Source organism: Linepithema humile, chromosome 5 (genome assembly GCF_040581485.1).
Source record: "Linepithema humile isolate Giens D197 chromosome 5, Lhum_UNIL_v1.0, whole genome shotgun sequence".
NCBI lineage: Eukaryota > Metazoa > Arthropoda > Insecta > Hymenoptera > Formicidae > Linepithema > Linepithema humile.
The window spans coordinates 3,452,762-3,480,243 of NC_090132.1; the positions used below are offsets into that span (position 1 = coordinate 3,452,762).

The 27,482-nt window shown below is 33.3% G+C and overlaps 5 protein-coding genes, 1 long non-coding RNA gene and 6 other non-coding genes across 13 annotated transcripts; 7 read left to right on the forward strand and 5 right to left on the reverse strand.

Moving 5' to 3' along the window:
- Positions 1-445: 445 nt before the first annotated feature.
- TRNAL-AAG (transfer RNA leucine (anticodon AAG)) lies at positions 446-527 on the forward strand. Its single transcript has one exon. It is a non-coding gene; the product is annotated as a tRNA-Leu (tRNA).
- Positions 528-2,301: 1,774 nt separating this feature from the next.
- Positions 2,302-2,373, forward strand: TRNAW-CCA (transfer RNA tryptophan (anticodon CCA)). Its single transcript has one exon. It is a non-coding gene; the product is annotated as a tRNA-Trp (tRNA).
- A 731-nt stretch (positions 2,374-3,104) lies between these two features.
- On the reverse strand, positions 3,105-4,948 carry LOC137000133 (uncharacterized). The gene is made up of 2 exons (XR_010890425.1): positions 4,807-4,948; positions 3,105-4,391 (listed from the first exon to the last, which is right to left on the reverse strand). It is a non-coding gene; the product is annotated as an uncharacterized lncRNA (long non-coding RNA).
- Positions 4,949-7,487: 2,539 nt separating this feature from the next.
- Positions 7,488-7,559, forward strand: TRNAW-CCA (transfer RNA tryptophan (anticodon CCA)). Its single transcript has one exon. It is a non-coding gene; the product is annotated as a tRNA-Trp (tRNA).
- Positions 7,560-8,140: 581 nt separating this feature from the next.
- Positions 8,141-8,222, forward strand: TRNAS-AGA (transfer RNA serine (anticodon AGA)). Its single transcript has one exon. It is a non-coding gene; the product is annotated as a tRNA-Ser (tRNA).
- A 431-nt stretch (positions 8,223-8,653) lies between these two features.
- TRNAD-GUC (transfer RNA aspartic acid (anticodon GUC)) lies at positions 8,654-8,725 on the forward strand. Its single transcript has one exon. It is a non-coding gene; the product is annotated as a tRNA-Asp (tRNA).
- Positions 8,726-8,918: 193 nt separating this feature from the next.
- TRNAT-AGU (transfer RNA threonine (anticodon AGU)) lies at positions 8,919-8,992 on the forward strand. The gene has a single exon. It is a non-coding gene; the product is annotated as a tRNA-Thr (tRNA).
- A 122-nt stretch (positions 8,993-9,114) lies between these two features.
- On the reverse strand, positions 9,115-11,325 carry LOC105675314 (uncharacterized). Of its 2 annotated transcripts, none has more exons than XM_012372338.2 (4): positions 10,785-11,325; positions 10,173-10,437; positions 9,734-10,002; positions 9,115-9,482 (listed from the first exon to the last, which is right to left on the reverse strand). In XM_012372338.2, exons 1-4 carry the CDS (start codon positions 10,788-10,790, stop codon positions 9,360-9,362), a joined length of 663 nt encoding a protein of 220 aa, XP_012227761.1. In that variant the 5' UTR covers positions 10,791-11,325; the 3' UTR covers positions 9,115-9,359. The 2 variants fall into 2 exon arrangements, with proteins under 2 accessions (XP_012227761.1, XP_012227762.1); XM_012372339.2 differs by having other exon boundaries at positions 9,115-9,499.
- Positions 11,326-11,476: 151 nt separating this feature from the next.
- Positions 11,477-14,798, reverse strand: emei (transmembrane protein 161-like emei). The gene is made up of 11 exons (XM_012372873.2): positions 14,519-14,798; positions 14,166-14,269; positions 13,819-14,074; positions 13,619-13,698; positions 13,292-13,507; positions 12,947-13,063; positions 12,730-12,870; positions 12,476-12,650; positions 12,281-12,377; positions 12,040-12,203; positions 11,477-11,936 (listed from the first exon to the last, which is right to left on the reverse strand). Exons 1-11 carry the CDS (start codon positions 14,519-14,521, stop codon positions 11,817-11,819), a joined length of 1,473 nt encoding a protein of 490 aa, XP_012228296.1. The 5' UTR covers positions 14,522-14,798; the 3' UTR covers positions 11,477-11,816.
- Positions 14,799-15,158: 360 nt separating this feature from the next.
- On the reverse strand, positions 15,159-17,114 carry LOC105675600 (KIF-binding protein-like). The gene is made up of 2 exons (XM_012372871.2): positions 16,910-17,114; positions 15,159-16,815 (listed from the first exon to the last, which is right to left on the reverse strand). The coding sequence occupies exons 1-2, from the start codon at positions 16,968-16,970 to the stop codon at positions 15,245-15,247; spliced, it is 1,632 nt and encodes a 543-aa protein (XP_012228294.1). The 5' UTR covers positions 16,971-17,114; the 3' UTR covers positions 15,159-15,244.
- A 136-nt stretch (positions 17,115-17,250) lies between these two features.
- On the forward strand, positions 17,251-19,699 carry SdhB (Succinate dehydrogenase, subunit B (iron-sulfur)). The gene is made up of 7 exons (XM_012372800.2): positions 17,251-17,521; positions 17,816-17,946; positions 18,098-18,241; positions 18,464-18,659; positions 18,755-18,856; positions 19,169-19,291; positions 19,418-19,699. Exons 1-7 carry the CDS (start codon positions 17,477-17,479, stop codon positions 19,511-19,513), a joined length of 837 nt encoding a protein of 278 aa, XP_012228223.1. The 5' UTR covers positions 17,251-17,476; the 3' UTR covers positions 19,514-19,699.
- Positions 18,661-27,384, reverse strand: Nos (Nitric oxide synthase). The gene is made up of 14 exons (XM_012372799.2): positions 26,614-27,384; positions 25,589-25,725; positions 25,345-25,507; positions 25,131-25,222; positions 24,335-24,476; positions 23,944-24,083; positions 21,766-23,375; positions 21,527-21,696; positions 20,992-21,202; positions 20,802-20,889; positions 20,589-20,713; positions 20,294-20,439; positions 19,983-20,174; positions 18,661-19,893 (listed from the first exon to the last, which is right to left on the reverse strand). Exons 1-14 carry the CDS (start codon positions 26,716-26,718, stop codon positions 19,786-19,788), a joined length of 3,429 nt encoding a protein of 1,142 aa, XP_012228222.1. The 5' UTR covers positions 26,719-27,384; the 3' UTR covers positions 18,661-19,785.
- Between the last annotated feature and the right edge of the window lie 98 nt (positions 27,385-27,482).

A 27,482-nucleotide genomic window follows, 5' to 3' on the forward strand; every position in this document is an offset into this window, starting at 1 on the left:
ATTAAATATTATTATTACTATAAATGTACAAATACAAAAATCAACAACAAATAACAGTAATATACATTCGACACATCTTGTCGCTTCAAAAGTTAAATTCACTCAAATGAATAAACCTAAGTTCCTGTTTTGATTTTTGCTCTTTGCTTTGATTTTTTTCGATTATAATAGAATGCCAGTATTAAAAAAATAAAAATTATATATCTTAATATATAAATATATTTAACAATTTCAAAAATATAACGGAAGACAAATCATTTTTTATATAAAAACTTTATACACTTTTTTTAAATTAAATTTTGTTATAATTACTTTTTTTAATTTTTTCTTAACTTTTTGCTCTGTATATGTTAAAAAGAGATAAAAAAGACGAGAAAGAAAGAACCTATTTTAATTTTCTAAAATTTTACTTAAAATGATTTAAAATGGAAGCACTTTCATCATTGGTAGCGTGGCCGAGCGGTCTAAGGCGCTGGTTTAAGGCACCAGTCTCTTCGGAGGCGTGGGTTCGAATCCCACCGCTGCCATTTTTTTTTTATCCACGCCCCATATGCTACGCTCGCGACCTCGCCACTCCAAGCTGCGCGGCGACCGCGCGATATGCAATTAGCAAAACGCAGTGGTAGCGTCTCCTCCGAAGGTCCAATGGGTTGCGTCGGCACGCGGCGCCGTGGTTCACACCTATTAGGGAAACATGTATCGCATGAAAGCTGACCTCTCTCTCTATACGCGACATCTGTGAGAGCGGTAGTCTATCTTGTCAGACTAGCAAGTTTAATTTATCAAACAAGTAGAATACTGCTTATAATAAATATTATCAGTATGTCCCTATAAATATTAATTAAAATTAGTCTTGAAAATGCAAGATTGACGATAGAAAATTATTCGATTTTATTTTGTCTTATTATCATTTAGAAATAATGTTGGAATAATGGCCATTAGATTACAAATTTAAAAGTATTGGAAAGTGATGTCGTTTATTATACGTAAGAAGACAAATAGTTAGAATAACATTTATTATTCATTCAAGAATATAATTTTTATTGTAATTTATGACTTCTGTCTACTTGTATATTAAATTTTTAATATAATCTTAGAAAAATACGATTGATTCGTATCTTTTCTTGTATATACAAAATTTAACTTTACTTTCCAAGTGCACTTAATAATATGCTTAAACTGCTATTATACATATTCGAATGTAATGAATAAATAAGTCAATAATGATCAATGCAGAATTAAATAAAATATACGTACATTTGTTTGAAATTGAAGAACTTTTATACAAACTTCTATTAACAGTTTAGGTATCCTACGTAGCAGATCTGAATTTATGTATCTTAGATTTCTCTTTGATATTACACTCTCCTCTGAAGAAAATAAGGTGGAAGGTTCAATTCACGAGATACGAAGCGAAGAAATGTATGCATCTTACAGAAGCTTGTTTACAGTTCGTGTAGTCTCATGCTCTTGCAAGCAGATGGGATCCTGTTGACGTTGTTGTCGTCAGGGGCTCGCCAGTCCTGCCAGTTTCGGTTAAAAGGGATTGTTATTGAACGCTCATGAAACGGCGAAGGAGAGAACGGAGGGCGATACAATAATAATCACGGTATCGGAAAAAGGTGGACGGAAATGTGCTCCGAAGCGGCGTGGTACCCTGATACAGGTTTCATTCAAAAGATGCTACCACGAACCACGCCCAATTGACGCGACTCTCTGCGTCTCGAAGGAAATCGGTGAGCCATTAATATGTCGCAAATAAACGTCAAGTAGCACTGTGTCATATTTATACGCATATACAAATATATACACACACATATACAAATTATTATATATTACATTGTCTGATTAAAAATTTAGTAAAGTATAATTATCATAATTTATACACAAGGCTCTAAATTGTGTCACCTATATTGTTAAAATATTGCTAACACAAGGAATAAAAAATGCTAAATATAATATTCTTATGTCCATTTCTTCTTATTGTGCAATCTTTTTTTCTTGTACGATATATTTAAAAGAAATAAAGATTTAATTTCATACAACAAAAATTACATTAATAAATTATTATCGTGTAACTATTTGTTGTCATATAACTTTTTTATTTAACAAGTGTTAGAAACATTTTTTCTGACCTCATATTATTGTTATTAATAATGTTATTTTGTTATAAGATTTTGAATTTTTAAGGCCTTCCACGTTGCAATAATTGGTAATTAAATGAAGATTGTTATCAAATACTATTATGAAATTATAGTTACAGTCAGACTAACTGTCAATCTAAGAATATCGATATAACTAGACTCCGTGGCGCAACGGTAGCGCGTCTGACTCCAGATCAGAAGGTTGCGTGTTCAAATCACGTCGGGGTCAAAGATCGTAACTTTTGTCAACGAGATTAATTACAGACCGTTTGTCAATTCTCGCTTCTCGTCTACTTTTTGTTTTAAATATCAACTGCGCTTGTAAATGTCGCGAGTATGATTTTATTTTATGGCCTAATACAGTACTGAATAAATTAAAATAAATTTTTATCTAATCGTCAAATAAGTTTATGATTACGTAAACAAATATTCAGAATTTCATAATATTGTTCCAGATACATCTACAAATTTATTATGCTATTGCAATCCGCCGTGGAGAATTAGGTCAAAGCGTTTGAAAATACATTCGTTCGTCGCTGCGCTTCACAAATATGCTCGGCGTTTAACCTTCGCGACAAAATAAATTATTCCCTTTCAACGCGTTCATACATACGCACAGTGGAAAAGTTGTCGCATGACGCGGCGATCACGTCTATGATCAATATTTTCTTAGCGCATAATGAAGCGCAAGTGCGTGCTCACATCCCGCACACAGGCCGTACATTATCAGGGCACCATGAATGGCGCACTTTCTCCTCTCTCGTACAGTTAAGCGTCATTCGCGCGGGTTGTCTCATTTAGCCCCTCCTCATACCAGGCTAACACGCGAAGCATGGAAGTCTCGCTCATCGTGTGTCTTCTTGTATTACCTATGGTACTTAAGTAGATTTAAATAGATTTGTGTACATCGCTATCGCGAACGATTATGGGGAAGAGTCGTTGTTATAATTAATAAAAACGTTTCAAGTGTATATAAACTATATTGTACGTTTGTCAAACAATATTATTGTTCTGATAGGATTCCACGATTCTTTTCTTTCATTCATCATCATCATTAATCGTCGCAATTGCCGTTTAGCTCTTAAAAATTTAGTTGAATATTTTGTCAACGTAAATAAGTCACTAGAATCAAATCATCCATTAAATTTGAGAACCTATTTTCTCGTTCTTTTGCTATAATCAAAGAAATTCCTAAACCTTCCTCCTCCACTTTCCAGCACGATCACACTTTCTCACATAAACTCAGCATAAATTACAAAGAATTTAACAATAACAGATAATAAGCTGATTCTAAATTTTTCTATTTTATTTTAAATTTAGCATAACTCATGTAAACATTAGTTTTAATAATTTAACTAGAATTATTAAATGCTTGTTAAACTAAAATTTAACTTTTTCTGATTTTATTTGAAACCCTCGCCCATTCAACTCCTTCTTTAAAGATTATACGGGTTCCTTCCCTATGCAGGTATGCCTGTGCAGGTCTACCGGATACCTGTAAGGCATACCTCCGGCACCTAAGGCACCTACACGCTCCGGTAAACCTATTAGTATTCGGCTGACCATCGACGACGTTTTAGCGGTAAAGCTTATTATTAACAAATCTTTTAAACATAAAATAAAACGTGGTGTTTGGTGTAAAGAATGGTTAAAAAAAAAAGTTTGTTCATATGTAAACTTGCTAAATGAATTGCAGTTTGCACCTAAAGATTGACATAATTATCAGAGCTCAATGCTCACTGATAATAAGATATTCAGGAAAACATAGGAAAGATAAAAAATCATGTCAATCGGAAACATTTTCGATAAGATACGTATAACTTTACTTTTCAGTTGTGTATGCTTGCGTCGAGTTGTGTCGTTGTAGAAAAGCATTGTGTCGAATGCACTGGTGACTTTTATAGCTTGTATCCCTTGCTAGTAAGCGGTTTCGTAGCTGTGTCGAGTTGAGTCCGCTTGTGTCATAGTAGAAAAGCATTAACACTGTGTTACACTGTCTCTTGCTAGAAATCAACCATAGTAAACGATATCTGTTGTCTGGGGCCACGCCACTACACACGCTTTAGTTTACCTGCGCAGGCTACTCCAACGCAGGTATATAAAATGATTTTTTGCATTTGCTCCGATCGCCTGCACAGATCAAAATAACTGTAGTTTTATCATCTACACGCTCCGATACCTTGCGCAGGCATATTTAAATAGATTTACCAGAATGTGTGTAGCTGGCTTTACGATCCACCCGCTTTCCTTAAAAACGTAACATTATATTCTTTAAAGTATTACTTATCTCGTATTGCATTATGATAATTATATCATATAATTGTGTGTTGTGTGACGTATGCTTATATGTGTGAGATAACCATTGTAAAAATTAAGATAATATTTAAACCGCCGACTTACATTTAAAATAAAATAAAATAAAATCATAGAATGGTTACATTTTAAAAGAGCATTTAAACATTATTTTCAAAATAATATTTTCTCAATCTTTCTTAAAATAAAAAAATTTTAAGTAAAAAAATTGATTAAAACAAAATGATATAAAATTTGATTTTGGCAAATAAATCTTTAAATTAATATATAAAGTTTTAATATTTATTTAAAAAAAATATATTTTAATATGTAGAATTAGGAATTAATATTAAAATTTTTACTGACTTACAAAATAACAAATATCAAAAATTGTCTATCCTTTCACATATCGTATTCTTGTCGCAATTACATTTTTGAGTCGGCATTGCTCATCTTACGTATTGTATCACACACATATCAATATCACAAGTATTAATATCACAAACATAATCTTTGAATCACATCACAGCATGTAAGAAAACGACAAATCAATCTCCTAAATACAGTCACGAAGTCTGCACTTGACCCAAAACGAAAGATCACGCGGCACTGACGTATTGTTCGAAACAATATTGCCGGGAGATGCGCGTCAATCTATCATCGTTCCCCCGCTCGTTCTCCTCACGCGGTAATTTACACGCGGCCCGCATGCGCATCTACGCCAGGTGAACCGGCAGAATGGACATAATCAACAATTTAACCGACTGAAGAGCGGGAACGCAGGAAAGAACAGCAAGCATTCGCTCGCAAGCGGATGTTAGTAGCCGTACCGTGCGTACGACTCCTGTCATCTCCTACTCCCCGTGGATCGGAAAGACACAATTTTGAGGAAGAGCCGCGCGGGCCCTAAGCGCCGCCACGGCGCGGCCATACCCGATTGGTCCACGACGATCTCTTTCCACCGCTTATTGGTTCAATGACTCCGGCGTGGACGGAAATTTCGGCAGGGCTACGGGCCCGTGAACGCCAGAACGGCACGGATTCCACCGGGCCGCGCCCGTCCGGCGGAGATTCGCGCGCGACGACGCGCAACCGCGCATCAAACGGCCGCCCTGTACACGCCCCGCATGTCAGCAATCGTGTTGTCGCGGGACAGTGACACCGTTTTTCCCCAAAAACTAGCATTAATAATACGCGACCCCCTCCCGCGCTCTTCACCGCACGTTATCGTTGACAACGACAGTATACGTGAGCATCGGTTACGAATTTTCACGATTCAGTCTTTCGTATTATATATCAAATTAACGCGCATCGTGCATCACATCTCACACGCACTGCAAGACGGCTCCCAAATGGATCGAACGTTATTACGTTTTCCCCTAAAATTAAAGTCGCTGCGCACGAGAGTGGGGACTGCTATCCGCAAAGGGAGATGTGTATGTATATATACAAGGTGACTCGTAACACTACAGTTAGCGACGACGTCTGACTGACGTCCGTGAATATGCCGAAGCGACAGGGAATAGAATTGCATAGCACACATATGAATTATAAATAAAAGAAATTAAAACATTACATGTCAGATTTAAGAAGTTCATTGAGATATTAAATTTGAAAGTTTCAAGCCCTGAATTTTAAAGTTCCAAATTTTTAGTCTCTCTTTCTTACCATAAAAATTATTTCACTATGTCCTATATATCTTCTTCTATTGTAAAGAAGCGATTTATGAGATTTTAAATATCTCATATTAAGATGTTTTACTTGGTCAAAATTACATTATATTTATAACATAATAATTAAATATAAATAAATTCGCACTTTATAACTGCATATTCACATGCAGAGAATCATCTGATATAAAATCAGTTGTATTAAATTTATTCCGACTGTTCACGCGCTGTTTTTAACATTTCGCGGTAGGGAATCTCATGTTTGCATAACTTGGCGATACACCCTGTACATAATCGTGCGTGTACACGTACATAGAATGGCTTGTTGACACTAGCGCTTCTATCGGTGGCGTCACGAAATTACAGGCGGCCGCATGCGTTCCTGTTGAAAAAATTCCTCACGGGCGAAAGTCAAGGTATGACGGAATATCGCAATAACCGACCGGCAAGCGGAACCGACTGCCTCCTTGCCTTGCGTGCTCCCCTGGCAGCAGGAGGGGCTCGACGAGACAACCCGCGCGAAACTCTGTTCAACGTAGGGAGAGCGGCCGCCTTGCATTTGGCTCCTACTGTCTCGTGTTGCCCGAGTATTGCGATGCTCGCATGCGGGATGTGAGCACGCACCACGTGCTCGTCACCGAGCACACTGGGGTGATGCGCGGCCGACGATCAACGATCGGACACCGTCGATTCGTCGTCACCATGCTCGCATTGCCAGTGAGTTTGCTTTGCGTTCACATTTTCATGTTCTATAGCGTAGTTACGAGTTTATGTAGCGCATTACAAAACAATGAGTATTCACCAGTTCCATAAAAAAACAGGTTAATTGATAATTATGATTGTATTGTATATTGTATTGTAATTGTCTATACATGCATATATATAGTGTAATCACACAATTATATATATATTTAAATAATTTATACGTATAATTATATATATATTCTGAACGTAAAAGCAAATATCAATTCGCGCATTTCACTTTTAAAAATCAGATTTATCACGAATTTACCACGTCATGATATAAAACTTAAACGCACGCAAAATAAAATGCACTTTGCGCTGTAATTATATCGCAATAACTAAATATTATTTGGTTTATTATATAGGTATAACCAAACCGATTAAATAAAATAATAGAGAAACCGATTAAATAGAAGACAAGAAAGAGATTCGATATAGGTATATGTAGTTTTTTATTCAAAAATTGTATTTAAAAATTTTAATATATATATCGGAATTCTATAAAAGTTGAATTTATTATTATTTATATTTAATACAAAATTTATGAAGCAGATATTTATAAGAGAAATAAACTCATCCACACATAGATTTATTGAGACACGAATGTGTTTCTTACTTTGTGACCCGTTACTAGAAAGACTCCGTGGCGCAACGGTAGCGCGTCTGACTCCAGATCAGAAGGTTGCGTGTTCAAATCACGTCGGGGTCAAGTATAAATTTTTATCATTTTTTTTAAGCATTATCAAACATATAGAATGTTTGTTATCTTTTGCAACAGCATTTGCTGAAATGTATTTTTATACTCATCTCGTATAGAACGAAAAGTTCACACAACGTTATATGATATTTGCTCAACATTAAAACACGTTGAAACACGTACAAATTCCATAACATCTAAATGTCCAGATTAAGTACATAAAGTACATAATAGTACATAAATAGTACATAAATAGTACATAAATAGTACATAAATAGTACATAAATAGTACATAAATAGTACATAAATAGTACATAAATAGTACATAAATAGTACATAAATAGTACATAAAACGTGACTTTCTAACATCACTTTCTATGAACATTTGGACGTTGTCCCAATATTGCAGGAACATTAAGTTATACGGGATATTAACGATAGTACTCGATAACGCTGAATATTTTTGACTTGGAAATATAATTAATATTGTTTTAATTGATACGTGTATAAAAATTATAATTGCAATTATATTGATTTAATATAAAGTATTATGATATGAAACTTCAATATATCTGTAAAGAATTTTCTATGTAGCAGTCGTGGCCGAGTGGTTAAGGCGTCTGACTAGAAATCAGATTCCCTCTGGGAGCGTAGGTTCGAGTCCTACCGACTGCGAAAAGGGTTGATTATTTTTTGCATACAATGTATATATTATTTATATAATACAGATAAACATTATAGTATTGTTGTTCTATTTTTTTATTATATTATACTGTATTAATAACTAAAAATATAAAATTTTTTATTATTTCAAACTATATCCATCACTAATACATCATGAAATTATTAATAAACCGTAAAACAGCAAAAAATATAAAATTTTGCATTTATTTTTTTTATTATTTTCTAAAGATTATTCTTATAATAAAAGAAGGACAAGAAGTATGCTTTGTTTTATACTATATATAGTATATATTTATAATATTAAATTTTATCTTAAAAATATTAAACATATTTATGTAAAAATTTTTATATAAATTACATATTAGATGTAAATTTTATAATTTACTGTTTATAAAGATTATTTAAATCGAAAAATTAAAAATTCCTCGATAGTATAGTGGTTAGTATCCCCGCCTGTCACGCGGGAGACCGGGGTTCGATTCCCCGTCGGGGAGAATTTCTTTTTTTTTTATTTTTATTACCACGAATCTTTTGGATTATATATATATAAATATTAATTTAAACTTTCCAATATATAATTATATTTACATCTTCCTTTGTATGCTATTTTCAATATGTTACGGAGTTATAGTTATGGAGCTATGGCTCCAAGACTGATAAATTTAATATTTTCAAGGAAAGCCCACAGGCGCCGTGGCTTAGTTGGTTAAAGCGCCTGTCTAGTAAACAGGAGATCGGGGGTTCGAATCCCCCCGGGGCCTCAGTATCTTTTTTTTTTTTATTTATATACAGAAACAGCTGATTATGTGCATCTTGAAAAATTTCTTATTTTCTTATAATCCAGAATTATTACACACACGTGTTATAATAAAGAAAACATATATAAATTTTACTTTGGACTATTAATTTGGACTATAATTTTACATGATCTGATTAACTTTATTTATATAAAATAACGTGAGCAATAAATAAATATCATATCTAATCGGTAAATTAGTCAAATATGTAAGTAAACTTATATCTACATATATATTTTTTTATAATAAATATGTTCTGCATTATTTAAAAATTATATAGATAAAAATTATTTTCGTTACTGTAAAAAAATATACAAGCTGATATTTAGATTTAAAAATTAAACTTGTATCCATTCCCTGAGACTTTTACATGTGCCACTGATGGAGCAGACGAATAGGCGACTCCTAACAAATTCTGCGGTTGTTGTTCTAATTGTTGATGCTGCAGCTGGGTCTGTTCAGGTACAATTACTATTAATAAAAATTATACTTAAAAACAGTCAGGCAAGAAATTATTGTTTTTTTCTACGCAAAATAATTTGACAATAATGCTATTTACATACTTTACTACATATAATCATATAGCAATAATATGAAATAATATATAATGCATAATAATAATTTGTAATGTATAATATATATGAACACTAAATATTTTAATATTTTTAATTTTACTTTAATTTTTTAATGCATAGAAAGATTTACCTGGTCCGATTGCACTGCTTGCAATTGGCTTTGTTGAGTTTGCGGTATCTGCGCTTGTCTGAGAGCGAGCAATTGAGCTAATTGCGACTGGTAAATAGCATTTGGTTGATATGCATGCAAGTACGCTTGCGGTTGCTGCTGCAATTGCTGCGCATACGCTGATGCAGTAGCGGGATCTAGAGCAACTTGATAAGGTAATGGTCCATTTGCTGGTGTTGCAAAAGTCGGAGTAGCATAATTATTTGCAACGGGACCGAGTGAATAATATCCTAGAGTAATTAAATTTTTTTATTAATTTATTGCAAATTTATTTTAAAATTAACTTGTCATTTTTTCAATCTCTATGATTTTGCATTTAATATTGCAATAAATATATGTTTTGGATGTATTAAGTTGCATTATTAATAAAAAAGAATTATAAGTGTCACTAAGTACAAACCTAGACCAGGATTTCTATAGGCGAGAGCCTGCGCTATACTTGGCAAAACCTTTTGCGCTAACTGAGCATTGCCTATACTAGATGCGAATGATTGATGAGAGCTAGGTCCGTTGAATGCAAATGACGTTTGCGTTAATCCCGGCCTGATAAAACTAAAGGAAGTATGTTGCTCCGAACTACCTAATACATTTGTCGGTTTCACACCTTGAACTGGTGGCTCAGCTACGACGAAGCAAAATAATGCGCCGCAGACAATCACGTATTTCTGCAAATTGCAAATTTTTAGGTCAATCGATATAATTGTGACATTAGAATAAATGTGGCAATTGATTTAATAACAAATGTAATAATAAGCTATAAAGTTAAACGGGTGATTACTTATATAATAAATATAAAACCTTAAGGTTTTAATGCCATTATTATCTTCATTGATCCTGATAATATTATGTACAAATTGATAATAAAACAACAGTACTTAATGAGATATTGCACAAATTAGTTTAATATAAAAATTAAATATTAATCAATTAAACAAATTAGCTTAGTAATTAAAAATTTACAAGTACAGAAGTAATATTTCAATATATTTGATATGATTTGCCATTTACTCACCAGCATGATGAAAAATTGTACGAGCTGTAATGTAATATTCGTCAATAGAGAAGCACAGTCTTATCACCAGCAAAAATCACAACGGTATTACAGCGCGAAGAAATGTGGGGAGCTATATACCACGGAAACAGGCAGGTGCGAAACGTGAGTTGCATCCGACCGACATCATTTCGGTGGACACTTTCTCCGGGATACCAGTATCGAACAATTCGTGAATTACAATTAGATGATCTTAATATAGTACTTTCCCCAATATATGACAATAAAAGCCACAAAATGACAAGATTTACGCAACAGTATCTCCCTTATTTGTGTGCCAAATAAAAACAAAAATTTCGAATTTAATTGCGAGAAAATTATTTGTTTCGAGATCAAGATCACTGATAACAGAGAAAGTTACTTTCGAAGTACCTAATACGACAACAGTATTGCCGTACGGTGAGTGTTAATTGTGATCAGTACGGTTACAGAATACTAATTATCTCACCGCTAACGATGAGTGTCGATTTTTATTTCTATTGTATGAAATTCGTTGGAGAATCAATTATTTGTACAAAGTTTTACGTTAAATATATGTTAAATTACAATATCACATTTATATATTACATTTATTAATAGCATTTATCCTTAATAACATCTTTATTTACAAATTTCATGAATTGTTCGATTTTAGAATAACAAATAATCATAAATATTAATAATTTTATTTTATTCGTTTATTTTGTGAATAACGCCTTATTTTTTTAAATATTATACTAATTATTTCTAACACAACCAAAACTTTGATTCAAATTCCAAAATGTCTTTATTTATAATACGACTGCGGTATTATTTTTATCGCCACATGCGTCGTACAAAATCTTACATTACCGATAGCTATCTTAGTCATTTGGCGATAAGCATAAGTTAAAATGGATAATCTGAAAATATGTATCTCAAATATGGACAATGCGACTCTAATAATGAACGATTGATTTGTGAATTAGAAGATTTGTGCGATGTGACATTTGGATTTTCTCCTAGCAGATCTTTTCACACGTTTGAAAAGTACGATTGATAAAACATGCCCATGGCACTGGTAGCAAATAACGCGAAGCAACTCCACCATGTTGCTAATCCTAAAAGACCTCTATAAACATCTGTGGTAAATATCTATAACAAAAGAAAGAAACGTATGTTTTATTTTGTAAAATCTTTTTACGTAGATGCTTTGCTTTAAATTATAACTTATTATTATTTCGTAAGTACATATTACCTGCTTTAATGAACTTAGCGCAAGTTGAAGTTCTTCAGCAGTTTGTATAACAGTCTTATCAGCATTATCATTGCTAATTGTAGATGATAATAAGTTCGATAGATCGTCTGCTGGACACTCTTCTTCTAACGTTCCTTTTAAAATACCTTCCCAAGTAAAGCCACCTGATTCAACGAGAGATTTATATATGTATCAAGATCATTGCAGGTGTTGAATATTTCAAAATAAAAAAATTTCTTACCAAGTGTTTTATACAAAAATGTAAAAAATAAACATATAATTATGGGAACAACAAACTGTAATGCTACCACACACAGGTAATAATATACAGCTGCAATCTGCAACATATAAATAAAATTCGCTTTATTATTGAATATTTATAGCAAAAAAATAAAACATTGAGTTAAAATAATAATTATTTTATTATGATACAAACCTTTTTCTGCAAATCAATATTTGTTATTCTACCAGCTTCCTTTTTCTGAACTTCTAATCTTTGAATAGCGAGATTTAAGTAAGATTGCAGATATATTGGCATGAGTACAATCCGTAATAAAACAGCAACCACAATAATAATCAATCTCATGCTTTCAAATCTCGCAGCTGTCATTCTGTACAATAAAAATTTTTAAATTCTAATTTACATCTTTTTCATCTAATTTGATTTAGACATCTGAAACATTAACTTACAGTGGACCAGTCATGCCGCTGAATATCCGAACAGTCAAATAATCCCTACTTATTGGTGTAATCCATAAGCTTACCAACAAGAGCGGTGAGACATAGCTGATATTTGCTATTAGTAACAAGACCTTGTGATCTTTATAGTATCTGTAATAATTTTGTTATATAACAGATAATCAGTATATAATTAATATTAATTGAATTATATTAATAAAGTCTATACCTCAAAGTATCCCAATGCATTTTTGATACTCTCAATCCTGGGAAAGTAAATAAAGATCCTAATAGGCCACACCATATAGCAAGGAAAAATTTTACAACAATTTTGGAAGCTGGTCCCCTATGTTAAATACATTAATTAATATTGTAGTTATATATGTAACAATTTATATAATATTTGTAATATTAATTAGATTAATAAATAGATCTTAAACGTTTATGCATAAAAAATATTTTCAAAAGAAGAATAAAAAGAATGTGCTATTAAAAGATAGTATGCAAGCAAGTAACAAATAAAAAACGCAATAGAAATATTAAATCCAATAAAAGTGAAGCATGATTGACTTACGTAGAAGAAAGTCCTTGAGTATCTAAAAATCGGGAAGCACTGTGATTGAAACTTGTGTATGCCTTTTCCAAACCAATTTCTAACTTATTTTCATCAACTATGAGTACCATCATAGCAATAAGAAGATACGCAAATCCAGTTACAATGCATGTAGACCTTTCACCTACACTCTCTTCTCCTTTGAAATATTGTACCCAAAGAGAAAGTAGTACTTTACTATAAATTATGTAAAGAAAGTGAAATTGATATCAAAAATTCTTTAATGAAGAAACAAGAAATCTGATATTGACGCAGATTTTATAACAGAAACTTTGATCCAAAGGATACAATGCAAAGCCTAGAACTACTGTACACCATAGCACACTAAGATTTATTTCATCTTTGATTGGATAGAAATAATTGTATGCCTGTTAAATAACAAAAGCATTTAGTATCACAAAACATGTAAGGTGTAAACAATTGACAAATTATATTTAGAAATTCAAGCATTTAAATTGATAGGAAGTGATTAAAGAGTAATTACTAACCTCTGTCAATATATAAACAATAATAGCATACAAAGAGAAATCCAACAGCCATTGATATTCAGTATAATATTTTAAGTGCACTACATCGAGCATAGTCACTTTTGCACTTTCTAGCTGGATATCTAGATTTCTAGGAACATGAAAGACATCTCCCACTTTACCATTTTCACTGTGCTTTCCTTTCTTTGGTTTTTCCCTCGGTACACCAGCTAATGTTCTAAGTTGTTGATCTGTCGGATAGAGATATCTTGTCAATCTGAACAGACAAAAATATAGATGAGAGATTTTATCATTGATATCCATTGTTTGTTCTTTTTGATTATATACACATGTATAGAGGAACATACCCGGTAGAACACAAAATCCATCTTGCAAAAGAAAAATGTGGACTTAATTTTTGTATAACACTGACCATTATAAGAGTGATAACCAATTGCGCTCCCAAGAGGGCCTAAAAGAAATGTAAATTACATATAATTAATAGTTTTAAATTAATAAAATTAAAGTCAATTCATCTTTATATATGTCTTCATATTGTAAATATATATTTAGAAAATATCAAGTGCAAATATAAATATAGTAAAAGAAGCACGGGCTTCAAACATGTGTTTTTATGAATATAAAGTAAAATAGTACTATATACAATACTAAAATATACAGTATTTTTTTACTCATATATACAAAATCAGGTTAAAATTACCATGTTTAATCACGTTTTAGCGGCTCACACAAATTCTCATAAATAAAATTGTTCCATTGAAGAAACTATTTTTTTTTTAAATTTTAATCAGTTTTGAAAAACACAACGATGAAATATGTCCGATTTGCCACGAGTGATATTTGTTCTATCATCTTAAAGGGCGAAGAAGCTGTTGAGCTGGTTTTATAAATAGTTATAACCTAGCGACCGCATAACACTGAACGAATGCATCAAATTGCTTCGCATGGGGATACGAGGTTATTTCCAGTTATCACTGCACCTGTAGCAAATAATAGTATCATATGTGGTACAGTATACATGCACGCATGTGATGACGCCAGATTTGAGACGCAAGTAGCAAGCAACATAAATGGAGGGGGTACAGTGCATGCACAAACCACGTATATACATGTGAGCTCCGCGCTTCGGTTAGCTTCGGACATTAAAAAAGAGCAGACTATTTGTTTTCTTTCTTATCGAATCGGTACGAAAGCGACGTCGTTTCTGCGATTTTATTTTTAAATGTAAAGTTACATTACTTATTCTTAAATAAATGTAGCATGGACATAATTCATAAACAGATTATTTATAGATAATGAATACATGTGTGTGCATTTTTTTCATTGAATACAAAAATATCTTTCATTATTACAAATTATACTTTATTTGTTTTAATGTTTATCCAACAGTGTTCAAATATATTTTAAAAAGTATACAATAAGTCTTTTAAACAAATATAGAAAACATCTCTAAAGCATTTCTAAGATGATCTACATTACTGTTCACTAATTCTGTAATTTCTACTGGCATTTTGTCAATTGAGTTATTTCTTAGCTGTTCTATATTCAACACCAAAGGCTCAGTCTTTATACTTAAGATAAATGAGTTAGCTATTGATAATTCATAATTAATTTGTGCATAATAAGAAGCAAATAAACTTGGGTTTAAAACTTTTTCTTCACTTGTATTTAAAATTTGAAGTGCCTCTTTTAAATTTTTTATTTGTAGTTTATATAAATTTATCTGCTTGTCTTTGTCTTGTTCGTACTTTGCAAAATATTTGTATGCATAAGATATATGTAACGTTTGGTTTATAAATTGTATAGAATTTCCTAAAGCATTAGAATATTTCTTTGTTTCATTGAACCATCTCAAAACATTCACAAAAACTATTTTAGCATCATTGGAATTTGACAAATACTTGTCTGTAATCTGGTTAGTTAAATATTTTTTTTCCAAGTCTTTTTCTAAGTCAGCAAATATTAAAAATTTCATTAGTTCCTTCTCAGGCTTCGTGCAGAATTCTGATTTTGAGTTATCTGTTTCATGCAATGTGTTATCACTTTCATCTTGTGACAATTTGTATTTTGATACACGTAAAAGTCTAAGTCCATATCTTCCCCAAAAATTAGCAACCTGAACACGCATTTCTTTATAGAAATTCTGTAATTCTTCTGAAAAATTGTTTTGATTTTGTATGTCATTACTAAATGTATCCAGTATATACTCTGTAGCAGCAATATGATTTCTAGCTTCAGTAAAACGATGATTTTCTATAAAATATACGGTTAATGCAAGTGATGTGTTAGCCCATTCCAGAGATTTTTCATCTCTAGACATTATATCTGCTATTTGCTTTTCTAATAAATTATGAAAATATATTACAAATCCATGCATATTTTGAGCCATACTTGGATAAAGTTCTATTAAGGTCTCCATAATTATTGTATAAAATTCCTCTAATAAAAGCTTAGGATGCTTTTCCTCATCTTCAATACCAAGTAAAACTGTTGCATCAATAAGATCAGGACACTCATTTTCTTCATTTGTATATTTTAAATATAGCATCATTGCTTCATGTAAAAAGAAATATTGTTTCTCTGGTTTTTCCAATTTAGCCCAAATTAAACTTAATTCTATAAATACTCTCATAGTTGTCAATATAGTTTTGGGTTCACACTCTTTTCCTTTTAACAATTCCAGACATTTCATAAAATAGACTTCACCAATATATAGTTTTTCAATTTCTGCATAATTACTGTATAATACACCCATATGAAAAGAAACTGTTGCAAGGGCTATAATATCATCTAGTTTTGTGTTTGTTGAGGTGCTTACATTTTGGAACAACTGAGTTATCTTGATTTTTAACTTATTGATCGCTTTCTTGCTTTTTTCCAAACCTTTTTCTACTACTTGTAAGTTTAATTCAACTGATAAGTCTAGAAGCCTTGAAAATTCCTCACTAACATCCATACTTTCGGCGCTTTGAATTGACTCCACTTCTTTGACAAACGCTAAACAAGTATGTAAACAAGTTAATTAAAAAAAAGGTATTTTATGAATATATATATTATGTACAATCAATTTTGAATAGATTATTTCTATTACCAGATTGAAGAAGTTTGCGTGTTTGAATCTGATGTTTGTAAAATGTATACGGAAAGCCCATTATTGCTGAAGAAAATTCCCCGTGTCAGATCGCGTTTACTTATTACTGATTGCCCAACGTGGAATTTGGCGTCAGTAGTGACGCAAACCAGTTTAGCCACCAGAGCAGCATACGCACACGTGTACTGCGCAAAGCGGTCTACGCCTACAAAAGAAAGAAACACAGTTAATCTGTTACTCTCTTCGTCGGCCTGTTTTCTAGATTTATATAGGAAAGCGCGTTTTAGTATAGAGCAGCATAGAGTTAATATAGAAATTTTTACTCTTTCTAGATTAATTGTCAACTCCATGTTCTGAAACGAGTAATCGAGTGATCTTGGTACAATCCGATATTTATAAAAAAAGAAAGTGTCGCAACCTTTCCGCTTTCAAGAAATTTAAATACCCTATGTTTTCCCGATTAGTTATCTTTAAATAGTAAACCAGTATTTATATGAAGGCTACGAATTTATATGTAGACAGCTTTAGTTATATAATGCAAGTACAGTTATAAAAAAAGTGTCAAGGATGGCCGGAATCGCACCATATACTTGCAGAAGTGGGCTCCGTCAAGTAAGTTTTGTTACAATAAGCATTTATTAGTAATTAATGCTATTAATATTATATTATCTTTTACTGTTTATAATTGTTTTACTTTGATTGTGACGTAAACAATCACTAACTGAACAGCGAGTATACGTAATGACAATAGATTAGAACGCTATAATACTGATCATTTTTCTTTCATGATTCCTAATTTTATATAAGACAATATAATAGAAAAATGACTCTGCATGAACTTAATAATAAAGACGCACTTTATTGTGTTTACAATTCAAATAAGTATTATAATTCTAAATTTTACAGATCAGAGCCTTGCACACTGCAACAATTCAAAATGCTGAAGCCAGGCTCAAGACTTTCTCAGTTTACCGTTGGAATCCAGATAAGCCTGATGATAAACCATTCTTGCAGAAATATAAAGTTGATCTGAATGCGTAATTATCTTCTATTATTAAATAAATTAAATGTTTCTGTGTAATATTTGTGTAATCTTGTGTAATATTGTGTAATATTTGTGTAATATTTGTGTAATCTTGTGTAATATTGTTTTTTATTAACTCTTTTTTTACATTTAAAATAATTTAGGTGCGGCCCCATGGTTTTGGATGCACTAATTAAAATTAAAAATGAGGTTGATCCAACTTTGACATTCCGCCGTTCTTGTCGTGAAGGTATCTGCGGATCTTGTGCTATGAATATCGGAGGAACAAACACATTGGCATGTATCAGGTATGTTATATAAATTGTCATATGCTTAATATTTTGATTATTGAGGATTTATTACATAACTTACAACTTGAATGATTTTCATGTATATTTCACATGCACATTTCAAGTTATATATATATATATATATATATATATATATATATATATAAAACTTGAAATGTAGTTACTAATAACATTTTAAAATATATCAATTATTAAGAATAGATTATTTATGTATTTCAGCAAAATTGATACAAACACAAGTTCAGCATGCGAAGTTTATCCTTTACCACATATGTATATCGTCAAAGATTTAGTACCGGATTTAACTAACTTCTACGATCAGTATCGCAGCATACAGCCCTGGCTGCAGCGTAAAGATGTAAAAGAAACTGGCAATCAACAGTATTTGCAAAGTGTAGAAGACCGTAAAAAGTTGGTAAGGATTACATTATATTTATTCAGATTTTTGTTTTAGTTACACAGTTAATTTATACTCGCTTGAAATACTTAATTTAACTTTTATTGATATAGGATGGTCTCTACGAATGTATTTTGTGTGCTTGCTGCAGCACTTCCTGTCCATCTTATTGGTGGAATGGTGATAAGTATTTAGGCCCTGCAGTACTTATGCAAGTAAGCGCATTTTGATTGTTGCTTTATTAAATGTGATATTGTGTAACAGAATGATAAAATAATCGCTAATAAGGCAGAAAAGAAACAATACAAGTAAAAAAGTCTTTAAAAATGAGCCACGAATACATGAATTAAAATTATATAATATACTATATATCAGATCTTTTTTCTGAACAAATAATATTGTATTCTACAAATAAATCATATGTAAAATGTGTAGAGTTTTAGTTGAAGTGCTTAGCTCATTCTAACAGAAGTTTCCAATTATACTGTTTGCTTTCTAAGCCTTTCTACTATTGTTATTTTTACTAGGCCTATAGATGGATTATTGATTCACGAGATACTCAAGCAAAGGAACGTCTAGAGAAATTGAAGGATCCATTCTCAGTTTTCCGCTGTCATACGATCATGAACTGCACGCGCACTTGTCCTAAGGTGAGAGTTTAGTTAACTATTTTATATTTTGCAAATTATAGTAACAATTAATTAAAACACACTATCCACAAAACACACTTCCAAGATTGGAGAATTGAGTTAAATCGAAGCACAAATATTTTGCAGGGATTAAATCCTGGAAAGGCGATAGCGGAAATAAAGAAGCTATTGTCTAATATTAGTCAGAAATCGCAACCGGATCTTGGATCAGCATCTCCATAGTTAAGCAGAAACAGGTAGAATTACAAGTTCTGTACACCTGTCTTACTACATGCAACAAATATATAATCAGTGTGATATCTCGTACAACCGAAGATGTGCAGATTAACATAGTAGCGGATAAAATGTTTTAGAACTCGAAAGATCAGTCAGCTCTACTTGTAAATAAAATGGGTTTTCCACATGGAACTATGTGACGTGTATAGTAATTATTGATGCCATAGTCATTTTTCGAGCGAAAATTACTTCAACCATTCTTTATTGGTCTGGTATATTCATGGTTCGGCAGCCATTCGAATTCTGGCTGTTTCCCGTGATCGATTATGTACCTCGGCCGTGCGTAATGTTATACCAAATATATCTTCATGGTAGCGATTCTCATCCTGAAAGAGTCATTCGAGTATAAAATGCTTAAAATTCGTAACTTATTTACATATTCAACGAGAAAAGAATAATGCATTGAAGATTATACCCTGAGTGTCAACATATACGCTTCAACTTCTTTGTCCGTCATATTGCCATGCGTTTGTATGATTTGCTTCAAAGTCTGATAAACATCTTCCGCCATTGTGCAGTCTCCGCAAACATAAAAGTGGCCGCGTTCATATACTACCATTGCGTAAATCTGAGACGCTTCTGCTTGGATCAAATCTTGCACATAAGTCTAAAATTTACACAAGATACAAAGTTAACTTTTGGTTGTAAATCTCTATTATTCGAGTATTCAAGTACCTCTGCAAATCTTTTTCTTGTTATCTTTTAAATTACAAAGCAGGTAAATACCTTCTTGAGACCAGGCTCTCGGGATAGTGCTAAAAACACCTTATCCAAGACACCAGCCTCTAACATTTCCTTCTTTTCTTGTCTGTATAGATCCAAAGTCTTTTGACGGCAGCCAAAGAACAGCCATATCTTACCAAACATTTGATCTGCAAAAATGTTACATTAGATCGTCGTTATTTACGTAAGAAATAATTATTTTGAATACTTGAGTGCTTTTGTAGGAAAGGCGCGCATTTTATACCAAAATTTGCGATACATAAAATAAGCAGGTGTATAGAAGAGAAACGCAACTTACTTTGCTGAAGTTTCATCTGAGCGAATCGATGATGCCAGAAGCCACGGAAGGGAGCAATTCCAGTGCCCGGTCCAACCAATATTATTGGCGATTTAGTTTCCATCGGCATGTAAAAGTTTGGTGCGCTTAAATATCAATTAATAATTATATTCAAGGAGAAATTTATAATAAATTAAATTGTAAAATTAAATTGACGAAATTGAGATTGCTTACCTTCGAACAAATACATATAGTAGTTCACCTTCGGATATTTCCCGCAGATAATTGGAGCAAACACCATAATGCACCGGTCCGGAACCGCCTAAAATCAGTTTGGTTAAATTTTATAATCAAAATCAAATTCATGTCAGTTTATTTTGGTGAATCTAGCGAAAAATAAAACCAAGAAGAATGAGATTTATACCTTGCGTTTGGTATTGTACCACTGCAACTGTAAGGTGTATTTGTCCTCGAAGTACGAGTGGAGATGATGAGATACTGTAAAATCTCGGCTGCAAAGGTGTTAGATGAAGCAAAAGCAACGGAGCAAACGGAGTTACAGATGGAAATTCATCCAGAACTTCAGCCAGATTGGGGAACTTCCAGTGTCTCCAGTCCTCATAAGCCGCTGGATCCTGTTTCAAGAAAAATCTTTTGAATCTTTACTATTTTCTTGCAGGTTATTATACATTTAACAAGTTGCTTGTTGTTAAAAAAAAAAATGCTCAAATATGTATAAATTCCTGTATCTGCAAATTAATTTTTAAATTCTTTTTTTTTTTTAAAGATTGCAATATCTGAAATATATTTTGTTTTCTCCATATTTTTAGCCTGAAATTTTAAACTTTTATGAATCCACCTTTTAAAATTTGATTCAATTTCTTCCTTTTAAATTTTGATAAAAAACTTTAGAAAAAAAAACCAGCTACATTTACACATTAATATATTTACATATTTACAGAGGCCAGAAGATCAAGTTGCGTCCGTTCTTTTGCGTTCGAAGCTATCGATGCGAAATATCTCAAGAGATTCGGCGTAGGTGGAGTCGTGATGTCCAGAAATCGAGTTAACAGCATTCTGAAGGAGTTTGGTAAATATCTGTCATGAGGTATCCATGTTTTTACAATGCCTGGAAAAAAGTTCTCGTTATTATTCATCGACAATGCAAAAGAGAGGAGAAAATAGATCGCATTCGTACCGTTAGGAGTGTGCGCTTGTTTCTGCATTTGCAGCTCGATTGGTGCATCGGCATCAAAAGTGGACTGCACACGCTGCAGGATCTTTTCCACAAGTTCCACTCGATTGCATGCAAATACACCCAAGTGATCCCCAGGCTTGTAAGAGATATCCATGCCCACTATGTCGTCCAGCTCCAGGAGCAATGTTGTTCCACTCAACTCGTCACCGCTCAGGTTGCTTCTTCGAAGCATATTGCACATCGTCACATTTCTGTTGTGGCATTTGCTCAATGCTTTGACAATCGGCTGAGGTTCAGCTTCCACAAAGCGGACCGTGGCAGCAGACAGCGCTTCAGAGCCCAAAGACAGGGCCACTTCCAGTAATGTGTCGTCGTCGTCCAAGCAGAATGTTTCGCACGCAATGGCGAAAGTGTCAGCTGCCCATTTGCGAAAGGTTTGCTCCTGTCCGCACATCTCGTCACCTTGGGCCAGGCGCGCCAGCCGCTCTCCGCCCAATTCGCCCAGCAAGTTGTCGACGTAACGGCCGAATGCGCAGAAATTCGGATAAGCGGACGAGCCCAGTGCAAATACGGCGAATCGAACGTTGCTGAGAGGACCGAAGGTGTCCTCGGTCTGCGAGTCCGTTGTGGAACCGCGCAATGAATCTAATCTGTCCAACTTCTTCGATCCGCCCACTTCCGTTTGACTGTTAGCCTTGATGAACGACTTGGATGTCGCTAAGCTTATTTTATTCTCGCTGTTTATGTAAGTATCGTTCATCTTCATCGCGTACAAACTCTGGGCGAAGACCTCCCCGTTTTCCGGCGGATCGCCGTTTCCGAAGGTGGAAGTCACCACTAGCAGTAGAGCCTCGTGTTCTATGTTGCTGATATCGTATTCCGCCATTGAAAGTACCTGAGAGTGAAAAGCATGACCCAGCAGTTCACCCAACTTCTCCGCGTACATCTGGGAAGTGCCAGTTTCCGTGGCGAACAGCACGGTTGCTTTTATTCGACGGGACAACGCACGTCCGAACAGTTTAGACGTGAATTTCACCGCTCTCGCGATCTGCTTGAAGTGGAACTTCCGTCTTGGTTTCTTTGTCGTCGCTTTCTTGTCGCGCCCCTTCTTCCATATGTGAGTCTTCCATGCTGGATCCTGGGCTTCGTAAGAGGGCTTCAAATAATAGAGCGCCATTTCCTGGTGAAACACCGGCGTGGCGGAGCCAGATATTGGCGGCACAATCCACAGCCAATCTGCGGGACAGCCGTTTCGCAGACGCATCTCGTTTTCGTAATGTTTCATAAAGGATTCCGAAGCTGTATGGTGGTCCACGATTGTCACGTTTTTCATCTGAAAGCTATGCAGCACCGCGACGTTGGCTTCTATCATAGCTTTATCTTTCCACAATGACGTGGACGTCCTTGTGTCCAGACCCATGTTCGACGCTATTGTCTCGAGCATATTGTATCGTTGCGCATCGCATAAATCTCTGGAGCCGATTTCCGTGCTCATGTACCAGCCGTTGAAAGGTGCCGCGGTGAAAACTAAACCTCCGCAATCGAAAACCATCCCGGATACGGCCGGGACAGCGAACCACTTCAGGCCCAGCTTTTCAAACCAATTGTACCTGTTGCCCAAACAATGCGTTTATGTACAATTATTACAGCATAACAAATTTTACAGTTTAAATAATATTATTTAATTTATCACGACAAATTTGTGAGCAATAATGACATATTGTTCAAAGAACAGGAAGTCATTCGTTTGTATCATATGATTCCATTTTATATGCATTATCAAATTTTATTGCCTTTTTTTTCATTTTCAAGAATCTAAATATACACCTATTTTATTCCAAATAAATAAAATTAAGGAAACTGCAATTAATAAATAAATATAATATGCAGCCTTTTATGATTTATGTTCTAAATAAATTAACTGTGTGGTGATCCACGATTGTCACGTTTTTCATCTGAAAGCTATGCAGCACCGCGACGTTGGCTATCATAGCTTTATCTTTCCACAGTGACGTGGACGTCCTTGTGACTAGACCCATGTTCGACGCTATTGTCTCGAGCATATTATATCTTTGCGCATCGCATAAATCTCTGGAGCTGATTTCCGTGCTCATGTACCAGACAATAAAAATAAAATTAGATTTTTGGAAACTTTAAATTATTTAACAAAAAACCTACGTGGGATGACTGAGAGATACTTCGAGTACCAGATCGCTGGGAATGTCAAAATAATCCGGATCGTGTCCATTGGCAGATAGAACCAACGGGAGTATATCAAATCTGGTCCGCGCACCTTTCCATCCTAATTTAATGCAAACCTGTTAAAGCAAAATATTATGTAAATTACTTTTAAAATACATTTTTTATTTAGGAAATTCAAGAACAGTTATAAACTTTTCTTTCAATTATAGATTGCTTGAGTTTAAGACTGAGTTTTTAACATTTTTATTAATAATAATTGTCATTTTAACACTGAACATCTTGAAAGTTTCAGTGTTAGTAAAATTTATACTATATTTCATTAATTTAATTAATATAGTATATCTTAAGGAAACATGAATATTCTGACCTCTGTAAATTCAACATTAGCAGGGTCGCCAAGAATAGTGCCATCTGGATTTTTGTATCCTGCATAATTAATCAATTGATGATTCCATACTCTATAATCATGTTTTCCATCAGTGCGTTGTGGAAACACTGTTATCGCAGACCTAAAAAATTATATATGTGAGTAATCAAATATATATGTACATATATGTGTGATCAAAAGAATCCAAATTCGAAAACTATATTTTACAATTTTATATTACAATAAAATTTATATGATTCTTATTAGATAAATGTCGAGGCTACTATGGTATTTGAATGGCAAAAGCTTAAAGTTTACCGATCAGCTTGTCAGAATTTTGCGCGCTTAGGGACATCGCATCTCGAAAGGATCCTTGCACAATACTTTATGTAGCAGATCATTTGTCAATGGCACGACTGCTTTGACAGTTCGACGCGCATCGCGTTTTAATACAATTTAGAAATTATTATCGTTAGTAAATTCGTTAGTATTGCGAACAATGTAAATAAAGTGAATAAAGTGAATAAGAGCTGAGTGAAGTGAATAAAACGTATTGAATAAAGTGTTGTGCAAGGGTCCTTTCGAGGTGCGATGTCCCTGAGCGCGCGAAATTCTGACAAGCTAATTGGTAAACTTTAAGCCTTTCCCATTCAAATACCATAGTAGCCTCGACATTTTGGTATTAAGATTTTCGTCTGTAAATGACCTCAGGAATCTGCCATTAACGGGTGATACGGTAAGTCTGGGACATCCTGTATGTAAAAATATCAAAATCACAAAGAAATAAATATTTTACCTGATGTTTCCTTTGTTTGTGCTGTACTTAATGTGGTTGCATAAAGCCTCAAACATGCCACTCGTGGTTGTAACATAGCGACAATCGAAAACCTGCAGACACGCAGAGAATTATTTTCTAAACAAATTATAAAAATATATACAGTATTTTAAATATCTATCATTCAATGATCATGCTTGAAAAATATCGCTTTCGCGCATAATGTGAAATAAACCTGCAACTTGGACCACTGTATACGACCAATGCATCTTGCAGCGTTTCGCCAAGCTAATTTTGCGCCGAAAACCAATTCTGTTTCCGTCAACTGATATGTACCAGTGGAAACCACTTCTCTTTGTACGCTCTCCCAGCGTGCGCGATGAGCGTCGCTGTTTAATCTGCATTAATTAATAATAAGAAGAAGCTCAAAAGATTTATCAATTTCAATAAGCCTATGAAAATTGTAACAACTCAAATACCTTCGAATGGAAGTGAAATATTGTTCCAGAAAGTCTTTCGCCTGGATCAGAATTTCCTCTTTGGTACGTGGCTCAGTTCCATGAGTCGGTATTTGCATCACACTACCAAGACATGCTTGATTCGTGCAAAGAGTTTTCTGAAAATTTATTCATTATTCTATCTTTATGATTTGTTGTATCTTCTTTATTATTTTATGTTTGTTATCAAAAAATCCAATAAGCTTTCTGATTCATTCATTTTAACAGAGATTATTCTATATATTTTTTGTCATTTTTAAGCTTGAAACAACTTTTGCTTATTTTGCTATTCTTCATGACTTATTCTTCATGACAGATGCTTATAAAATCGATTTTTCCTTAACAAAAACATATATATGTGAGATTTTATTAAAGTCTCTTATGTGATGATGTGTCGCTGACTTGTCGCTGAAGGTAAAAGCAGAAAAAACTCTATATATATATATATATCACTTTATATATATTTTTTTTAAGTGTGGTTACATGAGAAAAAAAATTACAAAGCATCAAGTTTATTATCAAGCAACAAATGCAATTATATTCTTTGTTCAAAAATTTTTGACACTGGCAATATTTATATATATATGTATATATATTCTGATATAAAAAATATCACAAAGTATTCATGTTTTAAATATTTTATCCCAATAAATTTATGCATTGAATGATTAGGATTGAATTAAAAAAACAAATAATTTTAATAAATAAAAAAAAATAATGAGCTGCTTTCTTATATCACACGAAAGAAATTCTCTAAAACACTTTTTTGTGTGAATTCCAATTCCCGATGAGATAGCTTGTATAATACATTGCACAACACATTTTGTGCATTTTTGATTAATTTTTTTACGTATAAAATCAGCCTCTTTCTAGTTGAACCATCAATAATACATCACTTTATGTACACCACTGTATCATTTTTGAAGAAAATCTTAACATTCCCAATCATATACGTCATGAGAGGATTTACACAGCATGAACAATATTAAGTTTTTTTTCTAAATTACCTCTGAATTTTTCACATGCAAGGAATCAAATGCCTCCGTTTTATCCGCGAGATTCCTGAGCTTTGTAGGCTTTTTTTGATGAGCTGCTCCATCGTGATCTTTCATTTTGCGTGCGAATGCTCACACCGTTTAGCCGTCCTTGCCTGACAAACTAGCGACAAGAGCGATGATAACGAGTAAAGGACGAGAAGACAGAGATGACAGAACACAGCATCTCACGTGCCGTCATCTCACATGCGCCAGCATGCGCAGCATTGATCCGCTCTGCTTGTCCACGTTTGTGGAATCAATCAACGAAATATAGATAGCACTTTCGCGCTAGAATAAAAATTTTTCACGAAAATATGATTCGCAATCTGTTAACATCACATACATTATAAATTATAAAAATAATAAAATAATTCAATAATATCATATTTTAATTTTTATTATATAATTTAATAAATCTCAGTTGAACTCAACAAAATGAACTGTTCGCGTCTCGAGGTATAAAACTCCATTTTGAGTATTTTTGATATATTCTTGTAACAAGATTAGAGTAACGACTATAAATGCTTAAAACAATGTTTTATATCTCGAGACACGGACTGTTCAATAATCTGATCAGAGAAATCAATCAGTCAAATTAATGTCAAATTAATTAGAGATTAAATTTGCTGTATTTGCTTCAAATCTTATTGGCATCTAATTAGAAATCCAACAAGATTTGTTAACAGTATAAAATTGATGGACAGAAATCGAGTGGAGTAATTATTTAAATAAAATACAAAATAAATAAATTTAAATAGTTAAGTAGGAGATTCAACTAGGTTTCTGCTATCAATCTATCTTCAAGTTACATTCATAGACTGTGGACAGAACAAAAGCTT

What these genes read in the sequence shown, in the direction of transcription:
- SdhB (XM_012372800.2), top strand. Translation starts at nt 17,477, where the DNA reads ATGGCCGGAATCGCACCATATACTTGCAGAAGTGGGCTCCGTCAA. An exon ending in TATAAAGTTGATCTGAATGC is followed by an intron (nt 17,947 to 18,097) that starts GTAATTATCTTC and finishes AAAATAATTTAG; the next exon opens with GTGCGGCCCCATGGTTTTGG. An exon ending in AACACATTGGCATGTATCAG is followed by an intron (nt 18,242 to 18,463) that starts GTATGTTATATA and finishes TATGTATTTCAG; the next exon opens with CAAAATTGATACAAACACAA.
- LOC105675600 (XM_012372871.2), bottom strand. Translation starts at nt 16,970, where the DNA reads ATGGGCTTTCCGTATACATTTTACAAACATCAGATTCAAACACGCAAA. An exon ending in ACGCAAACTTCTTCAATCTG is followed by an intron (nt 16,816 to 16,909) that starts GTAATAGAAATA and finishes ATACTTGTTTAG; the next exon opens with CGTTTGTCAAAGAAGTGGAG.
- Nos (XM_012372799.2), bottom strand. Translation starts at nt 26,718, where the DNA reads ATGAAAGATCACGATGGAGCAGCTCATCAAAAAAAGCCTACAAAGCTC. An exon ending in GTATCTCTCAGTCATCCCAC is followed by an intron (nt 23,376 to 23,943) that starts GTAGGTTTTTTG and finishes TTTGGGCAACAG; the next exon opens with GTACAATTGGTTTGAAAAGC. An exon ending in CGTATATGTTGACACTCAGG is followed by an intron (nt 19,894 to 19,982) that starts GTATAATCTTCA and finishes TGACTCTTTCAG; the next exon opens with GATGAGAATCGCTACCATGA.
- LOC105675314 (XM_012372338.2), bottom strand. An exon ending in CTATAGAAATCCTGGTCTAG is followed by an intron (nt 10,003 to 10,172) that starts GTTTGTACTTAG and finishes TAATTACTCTAG; the next exon opens with GATATTATTCACTCGGTCCC. An exon ending in AAGCAGTGCAATCGGACCAG is followed by an intron (nt 9,483 to 9,733) that starts GTAAATCTTTCT and finishes GTACCTGAACAG; the next exon opens with ACCCAGCTGCAGCATCAACA.
- emei (XM_012372873.2), bottom strand. An exon ending in ACTCAAGGACTTTCTTCTAC is followed by an intron (nt 13,064 to 13,291) that starts GTAAGTCAATCA and finishes TATTTAACATAG; the next exon opens with GGGACCAGCTTCCAAAATTG. An exon ending in AGCGGCATGACTGGTCCACT is followed by an intron (nt 12,651 to 12,729) that starts GTAAGTTAATGT and finishes TTTATTGTACAG; the next exon opens with AATGACAGCTGCGAGATTTG.